This window comes from Mercenaria mercenaria, chromosome 3 (genome assembly GCF_021730395.1).
Source record: "Mercenaria mercenaria strain notata chromosome 3, MADL_Memer_1, whole genome shotgun sequence".
Classification (NCBI taxonomy): domain Eukaryota; kingdom Metazoa; phylum Mollusca; class Bivalvia; order Venerida; family Veneridae; genus Mercenaria; species Mercenaria mercenaria.
The window spans coordinates 101,748,208-101,768,409 of NC_069363.1; the positions used below are offsets into that span (position 1 = coordinate 101,748,208).

General features: G+C 34.4%; 1 protein-coding gene across 6 annotated transcripts in view; it reads right to left on the reverse strand.

Annotated features, from left to right (window-relative positions):
- LOC123523816 (putative uncharacterized protein DDB_G0279653) overlaps window positions 1–20,202 on the reverse strand; it is a 132,553-nt gene that overhangs the window by 87,565 nt on the left and 24,786 nt on the right. The window contains exons 1-2 of one of the 6 annotated variants that reach the window (XM_045301523.2): window positions 7,602–8,216; window positions 1,234–1,448 (exon numbers count right to left, since the gene is read on the reverse strand). The exons of the other annotated variants lie outside the window; for them this stretch is intronic. Of the exons in view, the coding sequence (XP_045157458.2) occupies window positions 1,234–1,448; window positions 7,602–7,850 (464 nt within the window). The 5' untranslated portion in view covers window positions 7,851–8,216. Of the gene's footprint in view, window positions 1–1,233; window positions 1,449–7,601; window positions 8,217–20,202 lie in introns of those variants that run through there. 6 annotated transcript variants of the gene reach the window in all.

The following is a 20,202-nucleotide window of genomic DNA, read 5'->3' on the forward strand; positions in this document are numbered from 1 at the left end:
AGTAAAGATCTCTCTACAACAACAAATACCTCCGCTCCCATCCTGCAATATTCTGAGTAAACTAACCTCATAACAGAGATCTCTCTACAAGGACGAATATCTCATTACCCATTCTGCAGTATTCTGAGTAAACCAAAGACCTCTCTACAACAAAAGAATTACCTCTTCTCCCTTTTGGCAATATCCTGAGTAAATTAATCTCTCTTGAGCAAACACCTTTCTACAATGACAAATATCTTTGCTCCCATACTGCAATATTCTGAGTAAATTATCCTCTTGTCAAATCTCTCTATAAGGACAAATATCTCATCTACCATACTGCAAAATACTGAGGTCTAGTGGTAACACGCTTGACTATCTTGACTATCAATCTAGAGGGCCGGGGTTTGAATCCCGGTCCAGGAACTGGAAATTTCTGAGATGCTCTTAAGTGTCTCCCACCTAACTTAGAGGCATGTACTGGTTCTTCCTAGGAAAGACGGCTTCGCGTGTATCGGTGCTATACACCTGGCATGTTAAAGAACAGGTATGTCTATTCGCAAAGAGCTAGGCTGTTACCTGTACAATTCTGTATCTAAGAATGATTTCTCTCTATCTGTTCCAGGGGCTTTATCTCACTCTGTGTCTGTACTAGTAGGGGATGAATTTCGCGCCATGTGTGACTGCGTTTGCTGTAGGTAAAGCGCCCTTGAACGTGTTTATCATGAAAAGGGCGCTATATAAAGCCGTTATAATAATAATAATTCAATCTAGCTCAGTTGTTTTTTCCCTTAAACTGTCCACAAAACTTTTTTTAAAAAGTGTCTATTTTAAAATATCAAGATTGTGTTTAACGAATTCAAACACTGAGGTGGCATATATAATTATATACATCATATATTCATAGGTTACATTCAACGCTCAATTCACTCAGCCCTTGTCATACTGCAAAGTATACGCACTGCCAATGACAACATTCAGTTTTTTAACTAAATACCCATAACATCACATGGATGTTGGTTTGACTCCTTCAATGTTCCGAATGGAGTAATTAAGTGATGACTAAAAAAAACTTTATGAAGTGGCAAACTGCAAGTTCTTAAAATTCTTTTTCCACTGTATTTATTTAGATGTTGATAACTCATGATTTTGCGATCGCATGCACTAAACTTACCTTCACTTAACAAGCAAGAAAAGAAAAAGTTTTAACAAATCTGTATTCTTTATTTTTTGTTTCCGTCTTCCGTAACTTACCCAAGTCCCTGTGGGACTACAACAGTAGATCCAAACCACGGCAAGATCTTATGCCGCTGATTTTGAGTCATTCGTAGACGCACCATTCTCTGTGAGTACATTTGCACTGAAGTAAGTTCTTTCTGGGCTTTCATTTGGTTGAGTCTTTGGTTCATATTAAGCAGTGCGGTACTGCTGGTACTGGTTCCTTGCACACCGTTTCCACCATCTTTATCCTGAAATACCACACACTGTAACGTTAAATCCAAACATGACATAGACCGTGTTGGTCGTGCCGGAGCAGTGCGGGGGGCAGACCCAGTTCCCGGTGGGGCGGGAATCACAGGACCTGTAACGTCCACTACTAACCCAGAGGTCGACGGAAGAATAGCAGATTTTGATTTTTTATCCATTTTTATATAAAATCTTATTAATCTGTTTTAAAACGTTTCACTTAACGTATAAAAACATTCTGTTTTGATAAAGGGCTTTGGTGGTCGCTATTTTTGGATCAAAGAGCAAACAAGAAAATCCAAGGTTCCATTTTTAAGCTTTTAACAAAACACTTGAAATGTCAACATAAGATTTCATTTTGAATTTTAATTAAGATCCATAAAACACATTTTCTGAAGGCGAATGAACATTTAACACTACATGGCAGTATACGCTGAAATTTCGACCATATCACAAAATGTTGTCGAGTAGTCTACAATGCAATGCTTTAAGTCAATTAGACTGAATAAAAATCTCAAAATTGTTTGATAAACATCTTGTGAAGGACCATTGTGGTCGCAAATCACACGTCAAGTCATTTTATTATGTTGGAACATTTATAACTACGGCCTAATCAAGAATATGTATCAATAGTTTTAAACAAATATAATCTGTCTATTAACATTTCTACGTCTTATATACGTTCCACTAACAACGGATGCAATATAGCGATAAACTTTTAACACTTTTTATTTACATATTGTAGTCTTATTTATTTATGTTTTAAAATTATGTAATCAATAAGTTTTAGAAACAAAATCTTTACAATGCAACGCTCCTTTGCAGGATAAATAAAAATTGTTGATATTTGTTTTTGCTATCAGTAGTACTTCAAAGAATATAAGACTGATACAATGCACGGATTATTTAGATAAAAAAATCACACAAAGGTAAAAGTTAGGTTGAATAGTGGGCAAAAAAGAGAGTAAAATCTTGTCACTCTTTTTTTAATATTACCAACATGCTGATCTTATGTAAAGATGTGCACATTTAAGGGAATTCTACATATTAAGTTTGGCAAAAAAACATCTGTACATCCTTTGAACTGCTTTGACAACTGCAGCACAAGCTTAGCTCATGCCGTAAAAAGGAAGCAAGTTTATTTCAGACTAAGTTGTGTGAAAATAAATCCAGTTTCGTTGGAAGAAAGATGACATGTCATTTGGGCAAGAGAAGGAAACCACCAGTATAAACAGTCTGTAAGGTATACTGCTAGTTGAGCAAGTTTTCCATTAGATTCTACAGATAAATTATGTATTTCCAATTTGTTGTTTCACTGAAAAGTAATTTTTACTGAGGTTATACAAGAGGAAGGTGGTGAGATGAAGGCAGTAACCGGGCAATGAACATCTAGTGCCCTTTAACACTAACACCTTCATATGAGAATTGGACAAAGATTCAAAGAAGGTCCTGCATTAAAAACGACAGTGCAACTTAAGTTCAACTTTCTGTCCGAGATAAATCCAACTTTAAGGCCAACGTACAGCCCAACATACTGTCCAACCTAACTCCAACATGCAGTTCAAGATAAAAGCTTGTTTTTACTAAAACATATCCCTTCAACAACCATATGCATGGCTAGCTGAAAAGCCGATAACCAAAGCGGACTTTGAAAGTCTGAACCCCAGTTGGATTACTTGCAGTCATGTTCAAAAAAGACAACTTGATCAAAGGCATAAACATCAAGAATTAATGTTTGTCCTCTACACTGAGATACATAATTTGCAGAGTTTTAGGAAACAAGAGAGCCATGTTGGCCCTACTAGGTTCACCTAATCGCTTTAAAGAACTAGTTTCAAGGTCAAGGTCACAGATATATGCACTTGTTGAAATATATGAATAAGATCCTAAATATTCTGCTAGGTCAAGAACATAATGCTATTCTATAAATAGCCTGACTTGACCAAAGTCAAGCTGGACACAGATCTTTTATACACATACATTCAAAGTATGTTGCAGGAATGGTATCATTAGAAATAAGGGGTGACCTTGTGATATTTTCTAAGTCAAAGTCATGTAAAGCAATAAATAAATGTAAATAAATGTCAATAAAATCCTGACCAACTATATGGCCATACAGGGTTTAAAGGATTTCACATTATGTCTAAACCTCATAAGGGTAGAAGAAATGACGGTGCACATAGTATTAACACAGTGGTATCATTTTCTTATCACTCAAGGGCACATAACTCTAGACAACCAAATCCAATCAGACTCATCTAGAAAGGAACAATCTGTGAATAAGCAAAGGAACAAACTTGACCTAGATTCCATCAAGGCAATTATTCTGACCAAAATTCATGAAGATCAATTTAAAATTGCAGCCATTATCGCATACACAGGGTTTTTCTTCAATTTGACCTAGTGCCCTACTTTATGACCCCAGATGACCTATACTCAAACTCGATCTAGATTTCATCAAGGCAATCATTCTGACCAAATTTCATGAAAATCAACTGAAAAACACAGCCTCTATCGCATACACAAGGTTTTACTTCGACTTGACCTAGTGACCTAGTTTTTGATCCCAGATGACCCATTTTCAAACTTGGCCTAGATTTCATCAAGGCAATCATTCTGACCAAATTTCATGAAGTATGTGTATGTTCGGGTTTAACGTCTTTTTCAACAATTTTTCAGTCATATAAACGACGGTGTCTACTTGTAGCAGTGAGCACAATACCCAACTTTATACTGCTGCCTCACTGGAATATCACGCCGTAGACACGTGGCATGATACCCCACCCAGTCACATTATAATGACACCGGGCTGACCAGTCCTAGCACTATCCTCTTAATGCTGAGCGCCAAGCGAGGAAGCTACTAGTACCATTTTTTACGTCTTTGGTATGACGCGGTCGGGGATCGAACCCACGACCTCCCGCACTCGAAGCGGACGCTCAACCACTAGGCTACCGAGGCGGTAAATTTCATGAAGATCAGTTGTTAAATACAGCCTCTATCCCATACACAAGGTTTTTCTTTGATTTGACCTAGTGACCTGGATTTTCACCCCAGATCATTCTGACTAAATTTCATGAAGATCAGTTGAAAAATACAGCCTCTATTTCATACACAGGGTTGTTCTTTGATTTGACCTAGTGACCAAGTTTTTGTCCCCAGATGACCCATTTTCAAATTTGGCCTAGATTTCATCAAAGTAATCATTCTGACTAAAATTCATGAAGATCAATTGAAAAATACAGCCTCTATCGCATACACAAGGTTTTTCTTTGATTTGAACTAGTGACCTAGTTTTTGATCCCAGATGACCCATTTTCAACAATGGCCTAGATTTCATCGAGGTTATCATTCTGACCAAATTTCATGAAGATCAGCTGAAAAATACAGCCTCTATTGCATACACAAGGTTTTTTCTTTGATCTGACCTAGTGACCTAGTTTTCGTCCCCAAATGACCCATATTCAAACCTGGCCTAGATTTCATCAAGGCAATCATTCTGACCAAAATTCATGAAGATCAATTGAAAAATAAAGCCTCTATCGCATACACAAGGTTTTTCTTTGATTTGACCTAATGACCTAGTTTTTGATCCCAGATGACCCATTTTCAAACTTGGCTTAGATTTCATCAAGGTAATTGTTCTGACCAAAGTTCATGAAGATCAGTTGAAAAATACAGCCTCTATCGCATACACAAGCTAAATGTTTACAGAAAGACGACAGACGACAGACAGTTGACGGACGCCGGACATCAAGAGATCACAAAAACTCACCTAAGCATTGCTCAGGTAAGCTAAAAATTGTAGGGTCATCTTCTTGATTTTATCACTCGATTATATAAAGTACATGGAGAGCTATCCTACTTGACCTGGCATCAGCGTCAGTTTCAGTTAAGCATTTTTGATGCAGTTAATCTCTGTAATTACTTGATAGATGTGCTTCAAACTTAAAACAGTTATTCCTCATCTTCACCCACATCATATGACATACACAAGGCCACAACTCTGGTACCAATATTTCATGAATTATTTTCCCTTTTTTACATAGAATTTCAGGGTTAAAACATTGATTCACTTTCAGCCTATCTCTGTTATCACTGTTCCACATCATATGCCAAAAGATCCATACCTCTGGCAGCAACTTTTCATGAATTATCCCCTTTTTACTTAGAATGTTGGGTTAATTCTGATGCATTTTTGCTGTATTTTTCTTATTATAGAAGGGACTTGATTCAAACTTACATTGCTGCTTAGTTTATGCCATCATTTTGAATTATTTATCTATCTACTGAAGAAAGACAGTAAATTGACTAACAATTTAATGCACAGGAAAAAATAGAATGAATTTATGCTACTCCATGTAGTAGCTACCAAATATATTCCACGTTTTTCTGATAAATAATGTTGCATTGTCACTTCTGCTTCATCAAGCTTGTACAACTATCTCATATAATTATGGCATTTTTTTTTCTTGTGAAATTATTAATATTTGTGGGGGGCTAATTTTCGTAGATTTCGTAGTTGAGTCAATCCACAAAATTTAATCCCAACGAACAAGTAAAATTCTAATTTCATGTTATGTTCAAAAGTTGAAATCTATGGATTCATATCCACACAAAATTGCCATTTTGACCAAAATCACGAAATTTCATGCCCACAAAATTAAATGATTTACAATATTTGTGAAGGAAAACATAGATCTTCACCAGTATTGACCTGATTGGCCTTATCCATAATCAAATTTTCAAGAGACTTTATAATCATATAATATCTGTCTAAATTTTTTATTATAAGGATTGGTGATAGACAACTGACACAACCAACAACAAATAATTCCAAAACCTCACAATAAGCACTCAGCCCAGAATGAAAAAGTGATAAATTCATTTACCTGGTACTAGCAGCCGAGATGTAAGATGTACACAGAAAATTTTAAATCAATCCCGGCCAAATAATTTTGAAACTTATCAAAGCACAATAATAACATCCAATTTCTTCCAGAAATTTGAAAATATGCCTGAAGACTGGTATGAAACTATTGAATCCTAGTTGTCTGCAACTGACAACCTATCAAACAAATGAAGGTACGAGATTTCGTAAGTAATAAACTTACGACTTTTAAGGGAAATCTCCGCTGCGGGTGACAAAACCCATAGGTAACCAGTGGAACAGACAATAGGTCTGATTGTTGTTCCGATCTTATATGACAGCTTATATGGTCGTTAGTAATTGATCCCGATCTATGAGTGTTTGTTATCCGGGTCATCAGCCCGTGTCCTTATGCCATATCTTGTGTCCATCTTTCACTGTAATTGATTACTTAGTAGTTGGTCTAATAAACAAATTGTAAAAAACAGAGATAAATTTCAAATCACATTCATTATTATCACATAAAGTTGGTTTCAAATATCAAGCAGGAAATTAATGATATCTTTATTTTTGCAGAAAAAAAATAACAGCTACAAGAAAATTGCGGAGTCATGCTGCAGACTGGTAATGAAAAATATACCTGTTATGTCAGTAAAAATTGATCTCAAAACTGATTTTAGTCTATTTTTTATTTTTTTACTTATTTTAAACTTTGTTTATATAATCATCTCTCAGGAATACTCAGAATTTAGGGGATAATTTTTTTTTGTCTTGAGCAAAATCACTTAATTTGGCTCTGCTGTTTATGAAGAAAGCTTCATTTCTTGGCTTCCTAGTTGTATAACATACAGATAACATTCCCAATATTTCAATATCATGTTTAAGATATTGGTTTATATATCAGGTGTATTCCATTCAAATTTTACGATTTCTAGTTTATGCTTCAAAGTAATTTTGTAATGCTTATAGTCCTACAATAAAGAATACACGTTTAAACATTTTCATCACTTTTGTACATTCTTGCCGAGAAGACATTTCCCTTTTCAAGATTCTAAAACAGTTTTTGAAAGCAGTCAGGTTGTATTTGGTTGTAATTTCAGGATCAGTTGCTGGAACTTTGAGGCTTGTCTCAAAACTTAACCTTTTAACCACAGCCTTTGATTTTTTATTAAGGTAACCAGGTCAAGCTACTACCATGGTTTGAACCCAGGTCCTCCCAGGTGAACAGTAAGCTCCTAAATCCACTACAGTTTCCTAAGAAGTTTATATATTCAATTTGACCTACCTCTGAAAACTCTACTGCATTCAGCTTTGGCAACTTCAGCTCAGTTCTTTCTGTATCAGACTTGGATTTTCGAAGCAGTAAGTCCCGCAGTGTAAACCCTGACACTTCAGCCATCTTGGTGACCCTTTCTATATCTTTGTCATCTCTTGGAACTTTCCTTGTTGCCTCCATTAGCAAGCGCAATTTTTTCCTGATTTTCTCCTTCCCCGCATCCTCATCTATTCTCCAATCAGTCCAAGTGACATGCATCAGTTTGAAAGTACTTAAACAAGTTTTCACAACACAATGTTTCTTAACACAAAAGAAACAATTTAATATCCATTTTTTGGTTTCCAATTTAAAATCTTTCTCCGACACTCTTAAGCTATTTAATCAACCGAGAAGACATACATCGTAATACTTCTTAACATTTTTCACCTGTCCGGTATGTTTGACCATTATCCATTAAAGGATAAGACCTTCCATCAGTAATACAGTGATATTTCACGTCAAATAAAAATATTTATACTAACTTCATTTTACTCTATATATTGTACACATATTCTGAAAACACTCAAAATAGTAAGTATAACGTTAGATCATCCAAGCAAAAAAGCAAATTTAATCATTTCCATGTACTGTTGAGGCTTGGTTTTCCATTTCGACCATTCCTCCTCTCCTCTCCTCGGAAGAACCATCAACTCCCAGCAGTGTCGTTAGCCATTAAATATTAGCGATTCTTGTCTGCCATATCTGTGAACAGGAACCATAGAATGAATACATAAATATTTCATTCCAGCATATACTGTTACCATAACAGGAAAAAATAACAGCTATAAATTTATAATTCATAACAGTTATACATATGATACCGGTATACAAAATACGATTACTTCTATCTGTTTTTCAATCATGTATTGCTTTAGGATCAAATATTTATTATTTTTTCAAAACTGTCTAGTAATTTATGATAAACAATGACAATAACCAGTGTATATAGATTTTTGGAAAATTTGACACAAATTATATAATTGGAAAGTAACAATTATTTGAAACACAAAGCCTCGTTTTCTATTGTAGGCCTTTTAAACAAATTTTGGCAATTATGTATAATAATTTCTTTAATTTTTTTACTTGAACTTCTAAAAAGTATCATATATATACTGTAAAGTCTTTCTTTTCCATTCATTTTGCTGCCAGCTAGTTCACGAAGGCAATTGAGTTACTTAAAGCTAAATTAAAATGTACTTTTTTACAAATGAAAAACTTTCTTAAATCTCTAAGCTTGTTTCTCTGATGTCTTAGAAATACTTATTTTGTCCAAATGATTTGATTCTGATGAAACATGTATGGGACACTCTTGATATCTTTAAATAATAATTTTAAAATGTTAGAATATGAATACAGTAAATGTATAATCACTTACCTTTTCTGTGTTTGTGTGCCACCATTTCTTCCTAGACTACTAACATTCCATCGAGAGTTCATAATGTCCGAAACTGAGTCAACAATCAAAGTTGACACTCCAAAATTTATTAAAAAGTAGACACAATACCAAACACAGTTTCTATCAAACACTATAAAGCAAGTTTTCTGATATAAATTAAGCAAACATTCATTTACAGATTCTGAATTCATGATAATTATGAAGTTAAATAACACCCCAGTATAGTTTGGAACTAAACTTTGCAGTTTGCCACTTCATAAAAACTTCACTTAGAGACCACTTCCTCAGACCATCTTTTCATAAAATAATTTCTATATTTGCAAAACCACCAAGATCAACAAAATATTTCATTGTAATTGAATGTAAGTCATTACTCTTTGTTGGGGCTGTTGTGAATGCTATACAGGTCTATTATTAAGTTCTTGCTGAAATATATTATGGAAGGACTACTTGTGTGTGTGTGTGTGTGTTCGGGTTAAGCATCTTTTTCAACAATTTGTCAGTCTTATGAATGACAGTGTCTACTTGCAGCAGTGAGCACAATAATGCCCAACTTTATAGTATTAGTGCTGCCTCACTGGAATATCACATTATAGACATGTAACATGATACCCAACCAAATCACATTGTATACTGACACCTGGCTGACAAGTCCTAGCACTATCCTCTTAATGCTGAGCTACGAGCGAGGAAGCTACTAGTACCATCTTTTATGTCTTTGGTATGTGGTCAGAAATCGAACCCACGACCTCCTGCTCTCGAAGCAGATGCTCTATCACTAGGCTTCTGAGGTGGTATGAGGGGCTGCTTGTAAATTCTTTTTAATTTTATCAAAAGATTGTACAATGTCCTGATCCTGTTATATATCTTTAAAGTAAGCAAGGATGCTGAGGAGATCGCAACAGAGCTGTTTGATGTTCTCTTTAGACACAAGCACCGCCTTGCTGGTGCAGACGCTCATCTGATTTTTTTGTCTCTGTATAATAGAAATATTGTCCTACCCGAGTGTTTTTATGATATTTTCTAAGTCCAAAACGGGCCATAATTCTTGCAAAAAGCAGGATGGAGTTATGCTATGTTTCTTGCTGTACAGAGTCAGCTTATGATGGTGAACAAGTGTTTCAAGTAAGCTGACCTAAACACAAAACTTAACCAAGAAATCTGATATTCTATGTCCAAAAGGGGCCATAATTCTTGCTAAAAGCAATGTAGAGTTACAGTACTTGCTGTGCAGAGTCAGCTTTTAATGGTGAATAACTGCTCCAAGTTTTAAAGCAATAGCTTTGACCTTTTAGGAGAAAAGTTGACCTAAACATAAAACTCGCTGCACAGAGTCTGCTACTAATGGTGAACAAGTGTTGCAAGTTTTAAAGCAATAGTTTTGATAGTTTAGGAGAAAAGCTGACCTAAACATAAAACTTAACCAGGTAACGCCAACACAAATGCCAGTGCCAGTCAAGTGATGACAATAACTGATAACTCATCATTTTTTTTTTCAAAAAATCAGATGAGCTAAAAACTGTTCAGAAGAAACACTTGTTGTTTTTCATAGTGCTATTTACAAAGACTATAATATACATTATATCAGCCTAAAATACTGACAAAATTCTGGTAAATAAACTCTAAATCAAATCCTGTAAAGTACTTGCACTGTCAATGCAAAAAATTTAAGACTGCAAACAACTGGAAAGTTTTAAGATGGGTTTTTTCTTTTTGCTTTATTTTTTTAGAAGAAATATTTAAATACATTATATGTACTTTGCGCCAAAATTTAAGTGGTTTTGAAATAACATAAATTATAAAACTGCCAAAGAAAACTTGAAATTAACAGCTGATTTTAAAAGGTTCTCCTTCAAGTGAAATAAACGTCTTAAATTGTAAATTGAGTAGACCAGGACCTTGAAACCTAAAGAACGTGTGAAATACATGCTACAAATCAATAACAAACCATAACATTCATATCAGAAAATTGCTACTAAATACTGATAAAATATACTACTTCAAAAATCTGTGACGTGAACAGAAGAAAATAAATGACTTGTGACGCAAGAACATATTCTTCAATTTTTACTAATTACGTATAAGTACTGCATTTACTGAGCTGAATAGAAACCTGGTATAATTCACTGATATTGAAAAAAGCTAATTTTGACAGTTTTCTGTAAGGAACATTTTTGTGTTCTACATGCAGTATAAACTTACCGCCGTTTCCCCTGATGACCTGTAATCTCCAAGGAACCTTTCGTTTCGGGCTCCCAAACCTCGAATCTTGTAGGTCTTTCAGATAAACAGCGGTAACGATTCCTATCTACATACTCCTCTAGACTGTCAAACCTAACCCCAACATCCCTTCGAGCTGTTAAACTTATATCAATGGGTTTTTCCACTTTATTTCCTTTCATTTCAAGCTCTAACAGTCTTTCGTGTTTTTTTGAAATGTGATCTATCAATTCTTTTACAGTTGGAATTCGGTTTGGACGTCCTCGCCGCACCATCCTCACTCGAACTCCTTGATCGTTATACAATCTCTCAAGGATGTGACTACTGCTCGGAATATGCATCATACTGTTTCCGTGAGAGTAGCGCCGAGGCAGCGTCAGTTCCGGTATTTCTTTATTTTCCGCCATTTCATTCAAACCAATTAATTCAATGGCTTTTATTTTGTCTGAATATTCTATTCTTTTCATGATCTAATTAGTTAAATTTTCATGGAAAAATTGCATCGATAATATCCCATTCTCTAAACTGTGACAATCAGAATATTTACATTTCATACACAAGTTAAATATTCCATTGAAAAACAAATTGCATCAATAGACCGAGTTTTATTCAAATAGAATTTGTGGTTCATAATTCAATTCTGACAATTGCTTTGAACAAGGAAATGATCAAACCCCTCTGGGACCAACAGATCAATAAGAACATTTCCAATCCAAGAACTTGCAATCCTTAACTTGCGTACAACTGTTCAACCATCAAGAGCTCATCGAAAATATCAACAAAAATCACTTTCCTTCTTCATGAATACTTAAAATCCAATCATTATACATATTTTACCAAAGTTTGAAAGCTAGATATACACAACAGCAAATTTCTGATCAATAAAAATGTAATTAAATTCAATAAAATGTAACTTGTTCAATTTAAAAATGCACGTCTGTGAAAGGAGTTTCTATACGTACAGTAACGATATATACAAGAATATTGATTACATCATGAAAATATTTAAACACACTCGGTAAATTTTATTAAGAATCGAGACCACATACTGTCAAAGATAACTCCCTGTGTCCAAATTTTAATTCAAAAGTCATCTGTAAGTCAATCAAGTGCCAGAATCTAATATCCCCGATTTAATATCTGCCGCGATTAGTATCAGTAGTTCATAATCAAAGATATTCCGTTGTTTAAAATCTCATATAAATGGCTGATTTTTGAGAGATAAGTCAAATGGATTATGGAGATGTCATGTCATATGCATAACATTAATACTTGATGTCCAATCCTTAATCCAGGTTTCTAAATACAGTCAATATAAACAGTTTAAACCCCTTTTAAAATATTTTCTCAATATTGTTAAGTCAACAAAATGTATAATTTACATTAGTTCACTCTATGCTTAAACACTTACTTTTCACCGATTTAAACGGAAATAATTTCTGTTTATAGTAGAAAATCTACTTTTAACCAAACATTATATTAAATATTCTATATCACTTCCACTACTTTGTCCTGTATAACACTTCAAATACCCAAAGTTCGTATTTACAGATTATTTCACAGAATATTTTAAAACATGCAGGTCTTTTGTCGTCCATTGCGCTTTATAGCAAAAAGTCAAGACAAATAAATCCAAAAAAGGGGGTTTAACCTTCTTAATACAACATTAATGTAATACCGTCTAAATCTGCACTTTATAATCAAATCCGTAATTACGTGTCATTAAGTATACTAAGGCTCGACACTTCGCAAAAAACCCATTTTCTACCGATTTATTTTCTAACCTTTGATTTAATCTTACTCAACATTAAGGCATCTTTATTTAGACGAACAATATTACACACGTCTATAGAAATTTGCCTTTGGGATCTCGTGTCGGAACAATTTAACAGTGAAAGTTTTCACAACTGTATGAAATTTGTCGATGAAATCAATCATTGTCCATTCAAGATCAAGCTATAAAATCACCTGTAAAAGTATTTTACAGTTTACAATAATCTAGCTATCATAAACATCGAGGAGTAAAGACTGCTGATAAACCTAGCTGTACTAACCTTTACCCTGCTAAATGTCTGAAATGGCTTTGTCCATCTTTCAATTTGGACAGTACCACTTATTATTCAAAGGGGCGTTCACTGAAAATTTGAACAGTGCAGACCATGATGGATGTGCAGGCTGATCTTGGTCTGCACTGGTCACAAAGGCAGAATCACTTGATGCCAGCAGACTAAAGGTTAATGTACAAGTACATTGTATATGGAACAACTGATGACCAATTCTGAAATTTCATTATCTTTATGGTCACTTTTGATGTTACTGAAAGCATCATCTAAGGTTGCCATTAGACTACTTTTGAAAATGTACATGCCTCCAATACTGCATCATCTGAATGGAGGTGGTGACTAACTGATTATGTAATATCTGGGTAAATGTTTCATCAAATTTATCACGAACAATAAAGTTACAGACCAGACAAAAAATCTGGATGGACATTCAATTAAGGGAGATAATTCAAAATGTAAGATGTGGTTCATGTACAGTGCATTTCCTCTAAATGTCCTCAGTCATTGTGTTCAATTTGCATACCTTCTCTAAGTGCTACCAATAGTGTATAAAACGCATAGATTGCAAGTGCAATCACCCAGGGCAATAAACCAGATGTAGACAAAATGTGGAAAGCAAAAATGGGCTGTTAGAACCACAGATGCAAATACATGTCTACATTAGTAACTTTTCCAAAATTAAAAGGAAATAAAATATTCATTACTTTAAATTAATTTCGATCATAAGTACTATACTACTATTATGTTAGTACTAATTATTTGTTTCAATTCATTTGTTACAAGTATGTTTATAGATTACAGTTACTAAAATATTTTTTCAGCCACTTCCCCCACCCACACGCTCACCAAAATTACATAATGTTATGCCCACTTGGGGCATTAATAAAGGAATATTACCATACAGTATTCGCACAAACAAATACATTACAATGCAAATTAAGAAGCAGAGAAAAAAATCACATTCAAAGGAAGTAATTTGGATAAAAACATACACTGAATTCAAAATCGCTTACAAATGTAAAATAATATAATATATTGTTTTTATTACAATTTCATTTTGTAGGTCACTTATGATAAAATAGCAACAAGAGCACCGCCTTGTGGGTGCTGACGCTCATCTTTTTTTTTTTTTTGTATAATAGAAAAATTGTCCTACCCATGATTTTCTAAGTCCAAAAAAGGGCCATAATTCTTGCTAAAAGCAGGATGGAGTTATGTTTCTCGATGTACATAGTCAGCTTATGATGGTGAACAACTGTTGCAAGTTTCAAAGCAATAGCTTGAATAGTTTAGGAGAAAAGCTGACCTAAACATAAAACTTAACCAATAAATCTGATCTTTTCTAAGTCCAAAAGGGGCCATAAGTCTTGCAAAAAGCAGGATAGAGTTATGTTTCTTGCTGTACATGGTCAGCTTATGATGGTGAACAAGTGTTGCAAGTTTCAAAGCAATATAGCTTTGATAGTTTAGGAGAAAAGCTGACCTAAACATAAAACTTAACCAAGAAAACTGATTTTCTAAGTCCAAAAGGGGCAATAATTCTTGCAAAAAGCAGGATGGAGTTATGTTTCTTGATGTACAGGGTCAGCTTATGATGGTGAACAAGTGTTGCAAGTTTCAAAGCAATAGCTTTGATAGTTTAGGAGAAAAGTTGACCTAAACATAAAACTTAACCAAGAAATCTGATATTTTTTAAGTACAAAAGGGGCCATAAATCTTGCAAAAAGCAGGATGGAGTTATGTTTCTTGCTGTACAGGGTCAGCTTATGATGGTGAACAACTGTTGCAAGTTTCAAAGCAATAGCTTTGATAGTTTAGGAGAAAAGCTGACCTAAACATAAAACTTAACCAGGCAATGCCGACGCCGATCAAGTGATGATAATAACTCATCATTTTTTTTTTTCAAAAAATCAGATGAGCTAAAAATCTGTAATGTTTTATTCTGTAAATCATAAAAGGAGAAAACTGTGGTAAATATTCATAAAGAACAAGAGAGTTATCTGTGTGACCTTGTCCTTTAGGCCACAGACCACTGTATACTGCGTCATTGTGTGGGTACAGTACAATACTAAAACAAAAAAGTTAAGGTGGGGCTCTGTGGGCGTGATCTTTGAGCCACTGACCCAAAATACCAGTAAATAGGTGTCTTCGACAAGTATAAGGATGAAGTCATTGTCAAATGACATCAGACGTTTGAAAGCTGTAGGTATAATAATTTCTGACCAAAAGGTGTAAACAGAGTAAGGCCTTTTATTTTTGATCTTTCGGTTTACGGAACCGCCGCTCAAAAAAACGTGTTTTCAGAAAAAAAATAAAATTGCAAAAACGTGATTTTTTTTATTTCCTCCGCTATGACATGAAAGCTTGCAGAAGAAAAAATGCATCGCGTATTCCAAAAAGAAAAAAAAAGTCTCGTTCTTCGAATATCCGTCACGGCGAACGAGTCAAATCAACATTAGGAATTCCTATAATTCTATTTTTAAACTTCATATCTTATGCATGACGTAAACGTCCAATTAAAATTTCAAATATATACTGCGCCCAATCAACATGCTTGTTACGCAATTTACGAAACGTTTAAAAATGGCTGCGCCCAGGCTGTATTATTTCCAAAGTTTTGAAGCAATTTTAATGAAAATGCAAGAACATTCAAAGTTGCGACGGAGTGCTTTCCTGAAAAAATGGCCAATTGTCGGTGATATGCAGTCTGTATTTAGTATACAACTACGTTTATGGTAACTGCCGTTCCAATAGCGCAATGCTTATTACGGTGATTATATGCACCGCTTAATACGCGAACTTGAAAGCATTTTTTCCAGAAAAATATCATTTAAATACACAATGATGACAGTACTTTTGTTTGGTGATATAAACTGGTACAGGGGACATTAAAACTGCGTAAGCAAACGTTTAGCCTGTACAGCTTTTTGGCGTCCAGTAACCTATTTTGTTTATAAGTTATGAATTACGTATTTTAATGAAATTATTGTACGTTATATATTAACATCAGATTAATGTTGATTATAGATGTAATTACTATCTATTCCAATGTAGCTGTGCAGTAGATGTGGCAAGACAAATATTGACTAACAGAATTTTCAAAGATCATTGCAAAGATGAACTGTTAATTATTGTGTTACATTAGGCCTATTCATAAAATAAATTAACAAATACCAAGAAAACCATATGAGGAAAGGCAAGGCTTCCAGTTAACAGACATAGGCTAGGTGTCTGTTTACCAGATGGCTAGACACTTCCTATTCCTAACACTTAAAATGATAATTGCTTATTAGGCACAGTGCAGTGTATGCAGTGTATGCTGTACCCCTAAGTTTCAGACTGGGTCCATAAACAGCCAAGATGCTTGAAAGCTGCTGAGTGTAAAATCATATATCCATGGTGACAGTGTTGTTCAAATGTGGGGAATATTAGATTCTTCCATCTGTTGTTTTAACAGAAGGTATTAATTTCAGTCAGTGTTTAACATATGACTTCTATGTCTCCAATCATTTAGTTTGTGAGAATATAAGCAGTTTTTATGTATAGTACAGTCCTTTCAAGAAAAATGTTACAGCTACCTGCCCAGCTGTATATTAATGTAATTTCACAGAAATACCAAGACAAAATATTTTCTCAAGCTGCTATGACAAGCCCCAAGGCTCATTTTTAATCAAATATAACCAAGGTCACAGGTATATTTGCAGGAAAAAGCATCAGAAGTGGGAAAGAAGATTATAACATGCAGCCTGTGTGATGTTATGTAGAATTTACCCATATTCCTTTCAAAGGTCCGTTTCCTACGGAAAAAAAAAATTCTGATTCTGTTTTTTAATTTTATTTTTTTTCCCTCCTCCTACGACCATGTGTCATCCTGGCGGTTCGTAAACCAAAAAATAAAAAAATAATGGCCTAATCTGTGTGTGACCTTGTCCTTCAGGCCACAGACCACTGAACTTACAGAGGTCTTTCACTATTTACACTGTGTCATTGTGTGGGTGGTAAAGAAAGCCAAAGGTATAATACTAAAGAGTTGGAAAACAAACAAAAATAGTTAAGGTGGTGCCCTGTGAGCCCCTGGGGTCTTCTACAAGTAGTATGAATTCATTGTCAAATGATATCTTAAGTTTGGTCTTTTTTTTTTTAAATCTTTGTTTTATAAACCAGCAGGGTCCAACCAGGCTGTAAGAGGAGGAAAAAAAATTCAAAAAAAAATTCAAATTTTTTTTCAAGAATTCTGGTTTTTTTTCGTCGGAGAAAGAAACTTGATTTTCAAGCAAGGTGTATTTTTATCCATCTTGTGCATGCATGTCTGTCTCAATGTTATGTATAGAACTTGGTTTTAAACATGCTTCATGTAGCAAAATGCACAAGTGTATGCTTCAATGTACAGAAATGCTTATTATGTACTGTCAGCACTAACTTTGTATATTAATAAACTGCATGTATATATGTAGAATGTTTTATGTACTCTTTTAGAAGTAGTATGTTGCCCTTAACCCATTTAAGCTACCTATACGCATGTCATGATGCTAGTAACAGTATATGGTAGGCGGTGGTTGTGTTTGCTTGTATTTTGTATGTTGTAGTGTCGTTTCATGCAAGTAAACCTAGGCTCACACTTAATCGCATTGGGCTGTTTCAGTTTCTTAGAATAATTTTTTCTTTTGAAAATCTCTAATTCAAGAATTACATTAAACGGTTAATACAGGCCCATAGGAAGCATTTTCAGATTGGGGGGACACACATTATAAAAATGAGCCGACTGAAATAGAAAAGTAGGGGACTAGCTAAGGGCGTCTGGGGTATGCTCCCCCGAAAATTTTTGAAATTCAGCGCTTCATTTCCTGCATTCTGGGGCATTTTGGGAGCATTTAAGAACACTTTTACCACTGCAATTTTATATACAATATACCCCATGTTTTCACATTTTCAAATGAATACAGTATAATGGGTATAGTATAAAACCCCTCACCCTTTTCTTGGGCTTGGGTCAAACAAAGAAACCTTTTCTAAGGCTTTTTTTTTATCATTTTCACATGTTTTCTGTTTTGATTTGACATTAATAAGGTTAACAATACAATTATAAAACTGCATGTCTGGTGACAGGTCACAGCTAAAATGGGCGTACTTGCTGTCAAAGAATAATTAATTGCTAAGATAATTACCTGGTCAAATTATTGGGGGGCCCGGCCCCCACTGTTCCTAGGGCCCTGTAATATTAACTTTTGCTTTATATACAAATTTTACAAATCTATAATTTTGTATCATCTCTGAAACTTTTCCCCAACCATTCCTTCAAAGTTATTGTCATAAATATATATATATATTAACTTTGAAAATGGTTGGTTAGCAAGGACACCCTAGTGTGAAGGGACCTTGGGGCTCACCATGGCTACTTGAGAAAGAACATTTGTTGATAGTTTTCAGCGTAGGTACAGTACTGTGCAGCTCTAGTTCCATTCAATACAAAACATTGTTCCTGGGAAAGACTAGTACTGCTTTCCATAACAGACTGCAAACTCTCATTTTTAAGCTATAGTCCTTCAGCAAAAGAACTTTTGTCACTAAAATTCATAGATTAATCATCATTTATATTTGATATATCTTCAAGCCACACATGTGATAAAATGATTTACCGTTACGGCAAAAAGTAATATTTCAGGAAATATTTTCACTTTTACAGTTTACTAACATAAATTTTCCAAGACGATATCTTTCTGGTTATGTTACTATAATCAGGTCTACGTGACATTCCACATTCTCAACTCGTGAGGCACATGTTCAGTTACAACATTGCCAGTCTTGCATTCATTCGTAATTTTTACAAAAGATTTCTTTTTTTACTATCAATTTCAATCGTCAGCTGTCAAGCGTCGTCCATTTTTGTGTATACCGCTAATTATGTTAGGTACAATTTGACTGGTTAAAGTAATATTAGGCATTGACTATTGGACTGTATATGGAATGCGGTACACGGATAACTTTTTATTTCTTGGTGGCCATGACGCATTTTTTGCTTCCATCTGTACGAAGTACCAGCGGAGGAAATAAAAAAATCTTGTTTTTTCAATTTTAATTTTTTTCTAAAAACACCTTTTTTGAGCGGTGGGTTTGTAAAACGAAGAATAAAAAAATAAAGGCCTTTGATAGCTGTATGTATAATAATTTCTGGTTTAGAGGTGTAAACTGAGTGACCTGGCCCTTTATAAATGGCTAGATAAATTTCTTGAATTCTAAAAAATAAGAATAAAGTTTGTTTTTGTTTTTTTGCAAGGAAGGAGGGGGGAGGGGGTAGGTGTTGGAAACTTTGTTTTCAGTGGACTATTATACAGACAGACATCACTGTAGCAAAACATGATCCATCTTATTTTTTTCAAAATTGCATTATATAAGTTGTGACAAGGCCATCAAACAACAACAAAATGCTTTTTAGCAAAGTTCCAACTGAAGCTAATATGTTCATAAAAGGACATAATCCCAACCTACTTTATCTCACATCGGTCTTTTAACAATAAATTTTTCAAATAAATTATTTACCCAGACCTTTAAGTACAATATTGTGTATCAAAATAAACATAACTACCATTTTGCAAATAATAAGTGCCTTTGAAAAGCCGTATTAACTTTATTGATGCGAAATATCAATTTATGACAACTAAATGGTACAACTTAAGTCCATTGCCGTCCTATACAGGGACGTCTTTCATTTTCAATAAGCTGTATTTTTTCCTTGTTCAAATATTGATGAGGTTTTAATATCAGATTTTTTTTTGGTTTTGATTCCAAACTTTTGCCTGCTATTTGTATGGCTATTGATTTTGGGCAGAACAGTCTAATAAAAAGGCTTAAGCACAGGAAGAATTGACCTTAAACAAGAGCTGTCTCCATAGGA